The sequence below is a fragment of the Phyllostomus discolor genome, chromosome 2 (genome assembly GCF_004126475.2).
Source record: "Phyllostomus discolor isolate MPI-MPIP mPhyDis1 chromosome 2, mPhyDis1.pri.v3, whole genome shotgun sequence".
Lineage (NCBI taxonomy): Eukaryota > Metazoa > Chordata > Mammalia > Chiroptera > Phyllostomidae > Phyllostomus > Phyllostomus discolor.
Genome location: NC_040904.2, coordinates 195,858,536 through 195,874,542, shown reverse-complemented (window position 1 = coordinate 195,874,542; position 16,007 = coordinate 195,858,536). Strand labels below are relative to the sequence as shown.

Below are 16,007 nucleotides of genomic sequence, written 5' to 3'. Positions count from 1 at the left end.
CTATCAGTAAATAGGAGAAATGCAGGCAATGGTGGGTCGGGCAGTTGGAAAACTGACACCCGATGCGAAAGAGGCAGCCTGTCTGCTGCGTCTGTCTGTGGCTGAGGCCTCCAGTAACCCCTCATCCCCAGGTGGAGCGTTAGGCAGTCAGTCGGGAGAGAGACAGGTAATGCCCTGCACTGGATCTGGTTTCCTACAGAGACCTTGGAGGCTACGCAGTGTTGGAGGCAGGGTGATGGATGGAGAGATGACAACCTTTGAATTATTGAACCATTATATAAAACTTCTATCCATTCATTCTTCCTTCCCTCTGCCCCACTAAACTCCCCACCAAACCTATTTAACACAATCTGTGCCATTTGCCTGTGCTGTGTATTCCCTTGAGATCGGTCCCCAGAAGTAACGGAAGTGCTTGAGAGACCTAGAAATGCAGTAGTTGCTGGTTCCCATGATAGCAAGGGCTAAATCTGTAAGTAACAGGGATGGTGTGGCTCTGGTGGCATGCCCTGGAGTCCGTGTTAGGTGTCAAGGCACCTGAGTTCTGAACCTGGTCCCTCCACTCAGCAGCTGTGTGACCTTTGACAGTTCACTGGAGTTCTCTGAGCTCCTTTCATCCTCAGTGAAGGGGCAGAGGAGGGGCAGCAGTCAGATGATGTCTAAATCCTTCCCAGCTCCATCATCCTTTCAATGAGTTGAGTCTCTCTTATGTGTGTTAAATGGATCTGGAATGAAGATCAATCCTCCATCGAATCCTTGTCAAATACCCAGACCTTCTCTTCATCCCCATGGGTATGATCTCCCTGGTTTTCCATCATCTTGCCATTAACTTTTTCCTGGATTTTAAGGAAAGACACTCTCTCTTTGAGAGTGACAGCAGCACTTAGGGATCAGGGACTGGGGGAGTTTGGTGCTATCTGTCCCTCCGTCCCCTCCACCACAGGACGCCGGAGTAGGTGGGGCCTGAAGGAAACTCAGCTCTGCACCCATGAGAACCAAGTAAACTCCTAGTGTTCCAACACTGATGGTAGAGACACTTCCTCCCCTTTTCAGCCTTGATGTCCCTGTTTTTATTCTTGTCACTTCTTACATCACTGTAGAGCAATTTATAGTTACCCCGGACTTTCAGGCTTATTGCATCCTTCCAACCCTCTGAAGTAGGACTCACATCCCTTTTTTCCAATCGAGGAAACTGAGTCTGAGAACTGCTAAGGGGCTTAGTTGAAGCCTCCCAGGAGAGTAAGGGCCTTACGGGGAACCCAGGCCTGCCCCCAAACCTGGGGGGGTGGGACCATGTTCCTGTACCTGCTGCCAGCGCCCCATCTGCAGTCCCCTCAGTCTGCAGCACCTCTCCCTCCCACTGGGGCCGCAGAGGGGACACAAGGACTCAGTCAGCTAAGGGCTCAGAAAAACCCTTGCACACCTGGCAAGCCCCTTCCCCAGGACACCGGCCACTCTGGCAATCGCACGTCTAGCCTTGCCCCAGGATCCACCCCTCTGTTCTGCCCCAAGGCCCTGGGTTCAGAGACCGGAGAACTCAGTGTTCCCGAGCCGATCCCTTTGACTCCAAGCCACTGGGCTGAGCCTCCCAGGAGGCCTGCCCCACACCCCCCTCTCTCTTCTGCGCTGCATGGGTGCAAAGGCACCACTTTGTCCCAGAGGTTGGCTGTGCCTCCCCCAGACCCTGGGGCTGGAGTGTTTTCAGGTGGAGCCTGTGCTTGCTCCTCCAGAACCAGCCTCTGCACTCACCCAGCCTACCCTTGTCGCCTCACCCTGGAAGACACAGTGAACCATTAGTCTTTTGCAAGATGAAACATTGGCCTTTATTGTGGGCCCGGGGTTGGGGGGCACGAGAGCAGAGCATACAGAAGCCCAGGCAGCACTCTGGCCAGCGGGCCCAGGCAGGCGGCAGGGGGTGTCCACGCAGCAGCGGCAGCAGCGGCCTCACTTGCTGCACTTCCTGGGGGAGCACCGGCACTGCATGGCATTGAGGACTTCATGATAGATGATGGAGCCGTTGGTGCAGCGCAAGGGCACCTGCATGGGTTCTGTCCTGGTGGGCGAGCAGCAGGAGCACTGGTCCTGCACGTCCTCGGTGTCGATGGAGTACAGGGCTTTACTGTCACATTGACCCTGCAGTGGAGCAGAGAGGGGACAGGGCACTGAGGTGGTGGAGAAGCCTGGGGTACGGAGGACTCTGAGGCAGCCTGCTTCCCTGACCTGTGCTCCTCCAAGCCAGGCAGCCCTGGCCTCCCCAGAAATCCCAGGACAGCAGGGCAGTTTCTAAAGGAGGGTCTCAGGGAAGCCTGACATGTCCTCTGTCTTTATGGTACCATGATGCCCAGATCCCTCTAGCTGTAATTTCTATGCACGTTTGATTGATCTTGAGGAAACATATTCCCCCCCACCAGCTTCCGTAAATAACTCTCCATTCTCTTTAAAGGACTTGTTGAATTTTTCTGGGTTTTGTTTTGTTTTTTTGTCTTTTTCTTCTGGGGTCAAAAATTCCCAGTTAACCCTGGCTGGCGTAGCTCAGTGGATTGAGCGCGGGCTGCGAACCAAAGTGTCGCAGGTTCGATTCCCAGCCAGGGTACATGCCTGGGTTGCAGGCCATAACCCCCAGCAACCGCACATTGATGTCTCTCTCTCTCTCTCTCTCTCTCTCTCTCTCTATCTCCCTCCTTTCCCTCTCTAAAAATAAATAAATAAATAAAATATTTTTTAAAATTTCCCAGTTAATTCAATATAGCACTGGCTTTAACATAACATGCTTCCAGCTCTTTTCACTCCTCCTCCCTGCGAGTTTTCCAGACCTATGAAATGTAACTAAGAAGATGTCTCCAAACAAGAAGGCTCCGCGCCCCCTGGGCCTCACTGAAGTCAAGGAAGCTTACCTGGCAGTAATGAATGTCCACTTGCTCTTCAGACTTACAGCTGCCCACTTTGACATACTGCAGCGTGGCGGTGACATCCTTGCAGTCGGGCTTTTCACCTGTAGGACAGGTAAGAGATGGGACCGGGCCTGGCTAGGGTTCTCCAGAACACTCGCCCGCCCACCTCCCTCACAGGGCTGGAAATGGTCATCAGATCACCCACTTCAGCCACAGGGAGGGGAATTATGTCACCCTGGTTCACCCGGTCCTTCATATTCAGAGATGTAGTTATTGCTGGGTTTGACTTACTGAACGGTAGGATTTTAATTGCAAGAGGAGCCTTGCAATTGGGTTTGCTCTGCTTTATATAATTGAGGACTCTAAAAACCATAATGACTGAAACAATCCTCGTATGCATGTTCCAGTATCCAGAAGCTAATGAGCAATGAAGTAGCTAATAAATATAATTAAGGTCTATCCATCCCTGCCTTTGGGGTAAGAGGAGAGGCCAATATCATGGCCATATAAGGGCACTCACTGCCCCTGGGAGAATCGAGGAGACCCTAGGAGCCTTTGTGGAGTCTGCTCTTTGGGTACAGCTACCTGCGGGTCACTGGCATGGGCTTCCTCACATGCAGGTGTTAGTGGCATTCGGATCTGAATGCTGCCTGCCCGTGGAGAATTCTAAGATTTAATGGCAGCTCACCATTCCACATCTGAATGCTTAGAGTTCTGCATTCTTGGATGGCTCCTACTCTGAATTGACTCTAAGGACATATTAGCCTGCCTTCCAACCTCCAAATTACTTCATTTTACAGTGAAAGCCCACCAACTACATGAAGGGGATAAATAAGGAAAATATATTTAGGTGAACATACTATATTCTTTCCCTGTAGGTTTAAATCTCTGAGACTGGCTTACCTTCCTTATGAAGGGTCTCAACCTCCTGAATGCACTAACCAACAAAGGCCCTTTTTTGCTCATTTTGCAGATTAACAGTCTCTTAACCAAATACCTTGTGCAGTGTGCCTAGAGAGAATGCGTCATCTCTGATAGTTTTCTGACTTCACATTCTTAGACCACGCAAACAGGAATCATAGAAAGAGATCGTTTCAGACTGTTTCTTCAGCCTGCAGCTTGGTTATAGCAGTCACAGGGACTGTCGGACTCAGCCACCAAGGAAAGAATGAGAGCTCGAACACTGAAGCTATTCATATTTTCACTCTTCCTTTCTTCACCCAAAAATGAACATGGGCCTGTGAGCCCAAAATAGAACCAAAAAAAAAAAAAAAAAAAACCCAAACTTCAAAAATATTAGTCCAGGCAAGTAGTTCTATCTTCAGGGTTATGTTGATGAACACAGAACGCGAGGTAAGAACACTGTCTGAGGCTCCAGCCCCATCTCCAAAGCTGCTGCTGTGAGCTATTAAGACCAACCAGCATAACATAACTGCAAGGTGAGGAGGGACCAGGGGTGAAGAAGGGGAGGTTAATAGACTTGGACCAGCCTTGTCATCACGGAGAGGACGATATGTTCCCTGCAGCCCCCACAGCTCATGGTGGGTCTCACATCAGCCAGCGACGGCTTCCCTTTCTCTCTGAGATGACTGTGTAACACTCAGTGAGTAGTTGTGTACTGAATGTCTGCTCTGTCAAGATCATGGATCAAGGGTACCTGCCCTCTAGGAGCTCTGGTTGGAGAGAGAAGATATTCTCTCTTGTGGTAGGATGATGAGCAGCCCAAGACTCCATGAGGGGAAAGGCAGGTGAGAAGCTGGAGCCAGTGAGGAGTTTGGAGGGAAGGGGGAAGAGACTGACTCACAGGCATCTGAAAGGGGATTTGAGCAGGGGGCAGCCTAAGAACACGCAGGGAGGAGCGACAGATCCCTGCAGGACTGAACATAATGACTGGCCAGTGATCAAGAAATATCTTTCTGGAATAAAGCTGACTCCAAAGAACAGTCCCTGGACTTGGTCCGATGGGTTTCAAGGGACAAGCTATTGGTAATGTACTTACATATGTAACAGCAGGTGCCTGGACTCTTCATGATTTTCCCCTGAAGAAAACAGCAAAGTCCCAGATTAGTCACAAATAGTACATAGTGGTCAGCTTTCAGGTCACTTCCCAGGCTAATTCCTGGCTCTGGACCCACGGCCCTGAGCTTAAGTCCCCAGATGTAAACTATGCTTTCCCGCCACAAACGTGAGAAGAATGACCGCTCTACCTGACCGGGAGGGAACGGTTTTGATTATTCAGAATTTTCTCCCAACTGAGTCATCAGGATCAACACGCTCAGGGAAGAGTGGAAATCAGTTTGCTCTCTCACCTCCCATTCAAGGATCACACATTCAGCTCCCCCCACCCCCCGCCTTCGAGGGAAAGATATTTTTTTAAGACTTTATTTATTTATTTTTAGAGAGGGAAGGGAAGGAGAGAGAGACAGACAGACACATCAATGTGCAGTTGCTGGGGGGTCATGGTCTGCAACCTAGGCATGTGCCCTGACTGGGAATCGAACCTGCGATGCCTGGTTTGCAGCCCACGCTCAATCCACTGAGCTACGCCAGCCAGGGCAGAAAGATGTTTTTTTAAAAAACATCATTCAGTGCAGAGGGTTCTGTCAGTCCTTTGGGCTTGGTATTGTAATTTCACTGATTCTCGTACTAAGCCAGGGACCTCCCTTGGACACTGGGAAAGCACGCCAGAGCAGAAGAGCTCTGTTCTCGGTCGGGGGTGGAGAGAATCGAGAGGAAAGCAGGGCCTGAGGGCCGACTACTCACTCCCTGGGCCAGGCATCTGTGTTCGTCGAAGGGCGGGCACTCTATGACTGTCTTCTCCCAGATGTACTCCCCGTTCTCGCTGACCCTGCAGAAGTGACGGTCACAGCCGTCCTGGTACGTCTGATCACGCTGAAAGCAAAGAAGGCAAATTTGAAGACGGTGTTTGGTTACAAAGCCACTTCACACCATGACCCTGAGTCCATAGAGTTGCTGAAACGATCTGGAAGACTACAGAACAAGGAGGCAACCGCATCTACGAAGTCTCCACACCCAGAAGACACAAAAATGTGGAGCTCTTCTACAACGCATTAACTGTGAGCAGGGCTGCATGAATGTAGAGGTCCCCAAACTCTTTCGACCACTTAAAAGCTTAAAGAATTAGGACACAGGAAGGTAAACTGACTAATCAAACAGAACTAGAGATGACCCAGGCATCACCTCCCAACCCCACCAATCCTGGCCTTCATAGATGAGAGTTTATTTCACCCCGATTGCCTTTCTAGTTTCATAGACATCAGGCTGGAGAAATTTCTTAAAATTCAACCCATTTCAAATCATGGGCCATGCACCAAGTGGTCAAGAAGAGTGACAAGGTAACAAAATCAACTAGGTGGTTCTTTGTCTTCCATAAGTTATCTGTCTTTTCTTTACAGGTTAGAAAGAAGTCACTGTTGACTCAAACTTAGTCCCTTTTTCTTTTGGAAAAGATCCCAAACTAGAGCCCTGGCTGGCGTAGCTCAGTGGATTGAGCGCGGGCTGGGAACCAAAGTGTTCCAGGTTCAATTCCCAGCCAGGGTACATTCCTGGGTTGCAGGCCATAACCCCCAGCAACTGCACATTGGTTTCTCCCTCCCTCTCTCTCTCTCTCTCCCTCTCTCTCTCTGTCTCTCTCTCTCTCTCTCTCTCTCTCTCTCTCCCTCTGTCTCTCTCTCTCTCTCTCTCTCTCTCTCTCTTTCCCTCTCTCTCTCTCTCTCTCTCTCTTTCCCTCTCTCTCTCTCTCTCTCTCTCCCCCCCTCCCTTCCCTCCCTAAAAATAAATAAATAAAATCTTAAAAATAAAAAATTAAAAAAAGATCCCAAACTAGGAAACCAGAGGCTGATACAAGGGGGACACTTGAGTTCAACTGGCTCCCACCTTCAGTGTCATGGTCTGTCCTCCCCTCAGCTGGATGGTGCAAGCCAGCAGCAGGCATCTCCCACAGCATTCACCTTCGGTCTTCTCCTCTCTGTAGCCCTGCGTGCAGGAGGAAATGCAGCCTTAGTTGACCTCCCCTCCACGTCCCAGGCACAGCCAGGCTGACTTGGTCAGCTTCTCGTCTCTCCTCGAGTTCAGAGGGTCCACACCCAGCTCTGGCTAACCTTCGCCAGCTCTCAGTCCCCTGGATAGCATCTCCGCCCTCCACAGATGTATGCCTCCCTCAAGTTCCAGCAGCCAGGCCTATTGAAGTAGACCTCTCTCCTGAGCTCCAGACTTGGAAGTTCAAGTTCGCTTGAAATTGTTCACTTCACTTGTTCGCTTGACAATTATCTATCTTGTTGTCATCTTAAGGCTTCTTAATACATCCAAAAACTTGACTTTTTCTCCAAATCCTATTGTTGTTCAATCTGGCCTTTCCCAGTAAACAGTTTCATTACCCAGTTCCTCAAACTAGAAATCTGAGCATCACCCTTGACTTTCCCCCTTTTTTATCCCCTGCTCATCACCAAATCTTGCCAAAATTGCATCTCGAACTCATCTGCTGCTTGTCACAGCCAGTGTCCTCCGTTGTCATCTAGCCTAAGCTCTAAGCGATCATCATGGACCACTGGACTCTGATATGAGTCTCAATTTGTCTTCCTACCTTCATTCTTGCTCCCCTACTATGGGTCACTACACATTTGCTAGAATGACTTTCTTAAAATATAAATCTAGTCATGTTGTCCTCTGCTTAAAAACCCCCCAGTGGATGCCCTGTCTGGTGTGGCTAGGTGGATTGAGCACCAGCCTGAGAACCAAAGGGTTGCACGGTTCAATTCCCAGTCAGGGCACATGCCTGGGTTGCAGGCCAGGTCCCCAGTAGGGGTCACATGACAGGCAACCACACATTGATGCTTCTCTCCCTCTCTCTGTCTCCCTTCCCCTCTGTCTAAAAATAAATAAATAAAAAATCTTAAAAAAAAAAAACCTCAGTGGGCGAGGGTATGGAGTTCTGATTCTTGTAATGGCAGAGTAGCTTGTATTTCACTGACTCTCCTGCAGATGACAACCTAAATTAATTACAAAGTATATATTTAAAGATCCTGGATGGCCAAGATCAGGAGTAAACTATGGGTTATTGGATCCTCGAAAGAGGGAACCATCATGGGCAAGAATCTTGTTTAAATAGCTTTTCCCATGAGGACTCTGCATGGCACTGGACAGCTGGGACTTGCGCAGGCAGGCAGTTGTGTTTGCCTGAGGAGCCAGAGGATGGAGTTTAAATCCCCTAGAGTAGCTGAAAACCAATGGGAGAAAACTCGAACAAGAGAAAGTCAACAAGGAGAAGCCTCCTAATCTGCACATAAATTCCCTTCAAGTCCCTAATCAGCTCCTGAACTGCTTGTGCACGAAGGAGCCTATAGGAGCCCAGGGACAAAGCAACAGGTGGGACCGTGAAGAGCCGAGCAGCGATGTCAGCCCCCACACCGCAGAGGAACCGGTGTGCAGGCTGAGTCCCACCCGGCTGAAAGGACTAGTTAAATACCTTGGGTTTCCGTTCGAATTTCAGAAGAGCCAGGCCTAAGGATTAAGAATTATGTTTTCGGACCAAGCCATATGTCATACAAGGACTCTGTCACCCTTGGATTTAGAGAAATATTGAAATAGACCCCCCCCCAACATAGTTTACAAGGTATACTTCTTTAGATCAAGGTGAACCACCAATAATCTAATTTAGAAGCAAACTTAACATTCATCAGAGGAAAGAGCAGAGTTAAGATTCTTCACCATATTTCACACCAACATCAATACATAGTAAAAAATTTCATACAAAGGAATGGGGGAAAACATGATCCACATTCAAGAGAAAGATTACTCAATAGATACAAACACACAAGTGACCTTGATACTGCAATCAGGAAGCAGAACTTTAAAATCGCTATGATAAATATGTTAAAGAGTCTAGAGGAAATAAGTGGATATATTTGAAAAGAGATGGAGAATTTCAGAAGCAACCTGGAAACTTAAAAAAAATGGAAATCCTAGGACTAGAACATGATAACCTAATTTTTAAAAAACTCGCTAGATTGGATTAACTGTGGAAAAAGGATTGGTAAATTTTAAAACTGATCAATAGAAATTATCCAAACTAAAGCACAGGGGGAAAAAAGGTTGGAAAACATATGTAGAATTCCAATAACCAGCAGAATAGTATTGAGTGGTCTAATTCACATGTGCAGTTCCAGAAAGACAGGAGAGAGAAAATGAAGCAAAAAAAAAACTATATAATCATTGAAAATTTTTTCCCCAATTTGATAAAAAAAAAATCAACTCACAAATCCAGGAATCTCCATGAATCCAAAGTAGAAAAAGTATAAAGAAAACTACTCAAAGGCATATACTCAAACTTCTGGAATCCAAAGATGAAGAAAAACTATTAAAAGCAACCAGTAGGAGGGGGTGTGGTGGGATCCACACAGGAAAATAATAAAAACGGCAACTAACTTGTCTTCAGAAACAGCACAAGCCGGAAGGCGATGGAACAACATATTTAAAGTGGTAAAATAAAAAACTTTCAACCTAGAATTCTATATTCAATAAATGGAGGCAAAATAGACATATCAGCTAAATGAAATCTGAGAAATGTAATGCCTTTTGGATCACACTATAAAAAATGCTAAAAGAAGTTCTTTTACAAGCTCAAAGGAAATGATATAACATGGAATTTCAGGTACATAGGAAGGAAAGGCACTGGAAGTTTTAACTCTGTAGGTAAATATAAATTACCACTCTTGGTTCTATAAAAGACAAGTTACTGTTGAAAGCAAAATAATCACAATGTCTCATGAATTTATCTCTTAGCAGAAGTAAACCATATGACAGCAAAAAGCAGAGGGAAAAGAGTATGTTGCACATGGGATGGAATATTATTAAATCAAGGTAGACTGTTATAAGTGAAGGATGCACATCGTAGCCTCTAGAATAGCCACTGTTATATCCACATCAAGATATTTTTTATTTTCACTTGTGATTTCTTTTTGGATGCATGGAGTATTTAAAAGTACGTTATTTAATGTCCAAATATGGGGGTATTTATAATACCTTGTTTTTACTATTTTCAATTGAATTGCAGTCATAGAATGCACTCTATATGATTTCAAATTGTGACATTTATTAACTTTTTTATGGCCCGCCCAGAACTTGGTCAAGACAGAGGAACACTGCCTGTGTGTTTGAGAAAATGTGCATTCTCCAGTTTTAGAGTGCAGTGGTCTGTCGTGTTCCATTAGATCGTTAGTTGACACACTTTTCCAAATCTTCTACATTCTTACTGATTTCCCCCCTACTTATTCTATCAGTTACTGAGAAAAAAACCATTAAAACTATCAACTAAAATTGCGGATAGGCCTATTTCTCCCTCTAGTTCTGTCGGGTTTTGTTTTCGTGTATTAGCAACTCTGTTATCTGATGCATTCACATGCAGGATTCTTGTGACTTCTTAATGCACTACTCTTTTACCATTGCAAAGTTACCTTCTTTGTTTCGGGTAGCGCTCCTCATCTCCAAGGCTATTTTGTTTGGCATTAATATGTCCTGCTTAGCTTTCTTCCTCCTGGTATTTGCCTGGGATCTCTTTTTCCATCCTTCCATTCCCAACCTGTCTCTCTCTGTCTATCTTTTTTCCAACCTGTCTCTCTTTAAATTGAAAGTGCATCTCTTGTAAACATCATACTAGTGGGTCTTGCTTTTTTATCCAAGTCTGACAATCTCCATTTTTAATTGGGATTTTGTTTTGCCCATTTACATTTAACGTAATTATCCATATGGTCAGGTTTAAATCTACCATTTTGCTATTCATCTGTTGTCCTCTCTGTTCCTTGTTCTATTGTTAATTCTTTTCTGTCTTCTGGTTTAATCACGTTGTCGTTTTTTTAGTATTTCATTTTATCTCCTCTACTAGCATTGAGCTGTATTTCTTCATGTTACTATTTTAGTGGCTACAAAGTTTATCAAAGTTCAACAAACTACATACTTAATTTCTGTGCAGTTTATTGTAGGTAAACTATATACCTCATTAAAAATAAATTTTACAAAAATTTTAGACATAAGACCTTCTGTGGTTTCCCATTGCGTGTAGAATGATGCCTGATCTCTTTAGCACGTCCTGCAAGGCCTGCCATCGGTCTTCCCCAACCTTCTGGCCTTGCTTTTCACCACCGAACCCTGAGCATCTTCTAAAACCACACACGGCCACCTTCTTCTCCTGTTGAGGGCCTGTGTGCAGGCTGTTCCCCACCCTTTGAATAAAAAGCCTTTCCCCATCCTTTCATAATTATTTTAAACATCATTTCTCAGAGAGGTCTTCCAAGATACAACACACACACACACACACACACACACGCACTTTATAATATTTAACACAACCGAACTTATCATTTGTCTGTTTGGTTCTCCATGAGAGACAAATTTCAAACCGTGTCTATGCTGTTCATCCTCGTCTGCCCACACCTGACTCTCAGCAGCCACTCCTACTGTTATGCTCACTGAGGAGATGAGGTCAGCTGGGAGCCCTTGGCAGAGGCTGAGAGTGAGAGTCCCTCATTCATATCTGCCTTGGAAGAAGCAGCAGCTTCTGGACAATATGATTTCACTGTCTTGCAACAATGCCCCCAAATCTGGGAGACAACATAGGAAAACCAACTTTTTATTTTGCACAGTAAATTTTAAACAACGTTAGTAAAATAAAAACCACCAGCTACCATCCACTGTCTTACCATTGCATTAAAACTGAAGCTCTTTTAACTTTCTCCGCCACTCAAAAAGTATAAAAAGAACATAATCTCAATTTTAAAGAATAAATTTAGTCCAGTGAGGAACCAACTACATGGTCATTCTGCTCCTCGTTTTGCCACATTTAGTCAAGACCCCGCAGATATTCTCCCATGGGGCTCTGGGGTTTCCCTGGCAGGAATCTGCAGCTGATCAGCTGGGAGCCCCCAGACGGGAGGTCCGCCCCGCTCCATACCACTCCCTTGTCATTGCCCGAGGCTGAACGCGCCTAGCCAGCAGGAACAGTTCAGAGTGGGGAAGCCCGCTCAGAAATGAACTGAAACAATGTGCTACTCCTAAAGTCAAGCTCCTGAGCTGCATGTGTCCTCAGGGATTAGGCCTCAGACAAGGAGGGGAGGACTGAGCCCAGCACAAACCAGGGCACCTGGGGCCAGCCCGCACATTCCTCCGGGAAGGTCACTCCGGGTAGTCTTTTCAAGGGGTGAACTTTAAACTGAGTTTTCGAAAAGGCACAGTTCCTGGAAGGTAGGACCGAAGTAAATGGAAAAGAGCGAAAGAGATGGAATGAAGATTGTGAGAGCGTGTGAGTGCTCACCGTCAGAAGGAGGAAGTAAACCAGGGCTGAGAGCAGGCAGGATTTCCCGGGAGCTTGGATGGGGCACCCTTCAGTGAATGTCAGGAGAAGAGCTAGGAAGTACCCGCTGCTCAGTCAGGCCCAGGAGGAGAAGACTGGACGAAATCTTTACAGAACTGAGGGGGTGGGGACAAATGGAGGACAAGGGCTGCAAAGTGAAGGGACCGGGGCCATGGGGGCAAACTCCACACACCAGAGAGGCAGCGGCCACAGCGAAGCCAAGGATGAGGAGAGAGAGAGGGTGCTGTGGGAGAAGAAACAACAGGCGGAAGGGGAAGGAGGGATACAGGAGAACAGGAGAGGGACATGATTTTAGAGCTGTGGCGGGGAGTTGGGAAGGAGGGAGTTGGGAGGAGAGGGCGTGCAGCAGGACCCGCCTGAAGGCAGCGTTGTCTGCTGCCCTGGAAACTGAAAACACAGCTGCACCAGGTGACAGGGCTCATTTGAGCCCTGCGGGGGTTCCCAGCCACTGCGGGCCGTGGTACATGCTCATAAGACTCCATGTGCCCTAGGGCAGCGAGTGGTGTGTGTTCCATACCCTGCCCTGCACGCACGGAGAAGGGCAGTCCCGACTGGACTTTCACCAGAACATTCCACCCCGTGGCTCCAGATGTGGGTCTCACCCCTCTCGGGAGCAGCCACTCCCTCTGCCTAGGCAGCCAAGCTCTGGCCAGCCGCGGAGGTCACGTGCTAGGTCTGAGCAGCCCGTGAGTCCTGCTCCCCCTGCCCTGGCATGCCCCTAAAACCCTGCCCAGCACGTGTCTCCTAGTCCCTTGTCACAGGTCCCATCGGCTGTCGAAGGCAGTCTTCTCTCCCCCTGCTGTCTGTTTCTGACTCTTGCTTCTGCCAGGCTGGTCCCCATTCCACTTCCTGGAAGGGTTGCCATTCTATACCGCTCAAGGTCAGCTCGTGGCCACGCCCCTCCGGGATGCATTCTCGGTGTTCCATGTTGGGGTGGCCTCTCTTCCTCATGCTTTCCTTGAGAGGTCCTCCGGCAGGCTTCATGACTACCGCCCACCAACGCAAACCCCCTGCAGCTGGTCTCCTTTTGGGCAAAAGCATCGTCTCCCCAGGAGGAAATGAAGGACTCACTTCCCTGCTGACACTGACACTTCAGTCTTATGTAGGCCGTTCCGGCAGAACTACCTGACCTTCATTCCCCACAGCTCCCCACGCCTGCAGGAGGCCTCCCGAGGCCTTTCACTGCAGAGGTGTGTAATCAGACCAGTTAAGGACGCTGAGCTAGAATGGGGGCAACTGGGGCCAGTTTCTGTGCAGGTTAAGAGACACACAGAAGGAGGGCTAACCTAGGGGTTTCAACAGGGAGGAGGTAAGTACTCTGCCCTGGCGATATAGCAGAATATTGGGGGAAAGAAGGAATAGTACACACACCAAAGGGGTCGCGTATTTTTAAAATATTTAGAACCTCTTTCTGGACTGAATTCTAAAGCTGGATTTCTGTGAACGTAGAGGAGGTCACCGTGCCGCCCTCTGACCACCAGAGGGCGCTGTTACAGAGTTCGCGAGCTCGCCCTCCGGAAAGCGGGCTACAGCCTCCTCCCCGAAGGACAGGGTCGTTCGTGGGTACGTCTTGCTGCGCTGATGGCAGGCAGTTCAATGGACACCCAAGGTAAAAGAGCAGCGGCAAACTCCAGACAGCAGTACTTCATTTCGTATTCAAGCCCAATTCTATTCTAGGGGGTTGTTACACACACACACACACACACACACACACACACATCCCTACACCCAAAACCCTAAAACATCAACTGGGATTTTTTTTAATAGCAAAAATGCATCCTTAGTTGGTTTCTCTCTAACTGAGGAAGAGAGGCTCCTATTTAAACCATTCTATCGGAAATAGCTGTGTCTGCCCTGGCTGGTGTGGTTCAGTGGATTGAGTGCCAGCCTGAGAATCAAAGGGTCGCCGGTTCAATTCCCAGTCAGGGCACATGCCTGGGTTGTGGGCCAGGTCCCCAGTAAGGGGGCACGTAAGAGGCAACCACACATTGATGTTTCTCTCCCTCTCTTTTCCCTCCCCTCCCCTCTCTCTAGAAATAAATAAAATCTTTTCAAAAAGAAATAGCTGTGTCTATACCACATATATCTTATTAAGCCCCTTTTCTGAGCATGACACTACACCAAGTACCATGAAGAACACACATGCAGAATACTCTCTTGTCCTTGAGTGTATAAAGCACCTGTACGAGTGTCCCTTGTCCCTGTCCCTAAGCCCTCCAGACGACCCCTACCCCTCTGTACCCTTCAGGAAGGTCCCCTCTTATGAAGGCATCTTCCTGAGCATTAGGTCCCACCCTGTGATGTGGGGCTAAGAGTCATAATAAAAACAATAAAATGCTGGTTGTCATCTCCCAAACTAGAAATTATGATTTCCCCTCAGAATCCACCCTCAGGAGGGATTCATAACAAGCACAGTCATTGTGACCTAGTGCCAACAGGGTGAAATATTTTTAACTACCCAAATGTCCAGTAATAAAAGTACAGGTTGTGGCACATCCATTCCAAAGAATATTGTGTGGAACCCTGCCTATAGCAGGTGTCTGATAAATATTTGTTGACTAAGCTTTAATGTTTTCAAAAATGGTAGTGATTTTTTAAATGTTATGTTGTGTAAAAAAATACAGAACTGTAAACGTGGCATCACAAGCCTTGTAAATATTATGTTTACTTAAAAACACAGGAAAAAATGTTCCAATGGTACAAAAGTCATTTCTGAGAGGTGAAATTTGGGTGGATGACTCGGTCTCTCCATCATAGTCATCTAATACTGTCCCCAGTGAGAACATAATGAAAGCTTTGTCTAGAAACCCCAGTGAAGTCCCCTGGCGTGGGTCCCACCACTACTCAGCCCACCCCCTAGGAGCTCAACAGCCCTGTCTTACCTGGGAGCAGGCCTTACAGATGGTCTTGCTGCACTGCAGCTTGAACTCAGAGACGGCGCCCACCTGCATGGTGCAGTGGCACGTCGTGCACACGTCAGTCATCACGCTCTTCCCAGGCTGCAACCAGAGGCACCGGGTCAGGCCTCCCAGCTGCTTGGCCCCCGGACTTTCCCACTCACTGCAGCCCCAGAAGCTGTCTGCCTTACCAGTCAGGGGCAGCTTCCCATCACTTCCCTGGGCCGTCATCCTGACCCTCTTGCTGTCTCCAGTGGCCACTCCCTTCCCTGCCTTCCCACCTCCAGTGTGGCCACAGTAAGAGTGGGGGCTTTCATGCCAGAGAGGGAGCCAGGGCAGTGGAAATGAGGATGGACTGGAATGCTCACAATGACATCGGAGCACCCCTCTGCAGCAGAAGGAAGGCCCTGGAGGAGGGCCTGGAGGTGAATGCCAGCAGGGCACCCAGGCCCTAGAGTGGGAAGAGCTCCCAGGCTGGGTTCCGGGACTGCGGGGAGCCCTGGAGGCAATGGAAGTGTATTGGGGGTAGGTTTCCTAGGTTTCTTTCATTTCCCCACGAGAATGACTGAGTGGCCCACCCTTTCCACAGCACCCCCCACCCCTGCCCCACCAACTCGCCCTGCAGAAGAAGGCAGCAGCTCACCCCAATGATGGTGCCATTAAGCATGCAGGCCTCCACGGGCTCTGGGGGAGAGAGAAGTGCAGGGCGTGAGCGTGCAGAACACACCCTGGCTACCCCCGCCCCATACGCACACCCTTCAGGGCCTTCTCCTCCTTTTCCTGCCCACTCCTGTGAGTTGTTAAAAAGGCAGAGAATTCAGGAGCCCAAAGTGGAAA

At 48.0% G+C, this 16,007-nt stretch overlaps 1 protein-coding gene across 2 annotated transcripts in view; it reads right to left on the bottom strand.

Annotated features, from left to right (window-relative positions):
• Positions 1–1,796: 1,796 nt before the first annotated feature.
• VWF (von Willebrand factor) overlaps positions 1,797–16,007 on the bottom strand; it is a 122,105-nt gene continuing 107,894 nt past the window's right edge. The window contains exons 46-52 of one of the 2 annotated variants that reach the window (XM_028532222.2): positions 15,814–15,854; positions 15,156–15,272; positions 6,786–6,884; positions 5,652–5,780; positions 4,888–4,927; positions 2,892–2,989; positions 1,797–2,130 (exon numbers count right to left, since the gene is read on the bottom strand). In XM_028532222.2, coding sequence (XP_028388023.1) covers positions 1,942–2,130; positions 2,892–2,989; positions 4,888–4,927; positions 5,652–5,780; positions 6,786–6,884; positions 15,156–15,272; positions 15,814–15,854 — 713 coding nt within the window. In that variant the 3' untranslated portion in view covers positions 1,797–1,941. Of the gene's footprint in view, positions 2,131–2,891; positions 2,990–4,887; positions 4,928–5,651; positions 5,781–5,822; positions 6,367–6,732; positions 6,885–15,155; positions 15,273–15,813; positions 15,855–16,007 lie in introns of those variants that run through there. The other variant, XM_036019418.1, reaches the window with a different exon arrangement.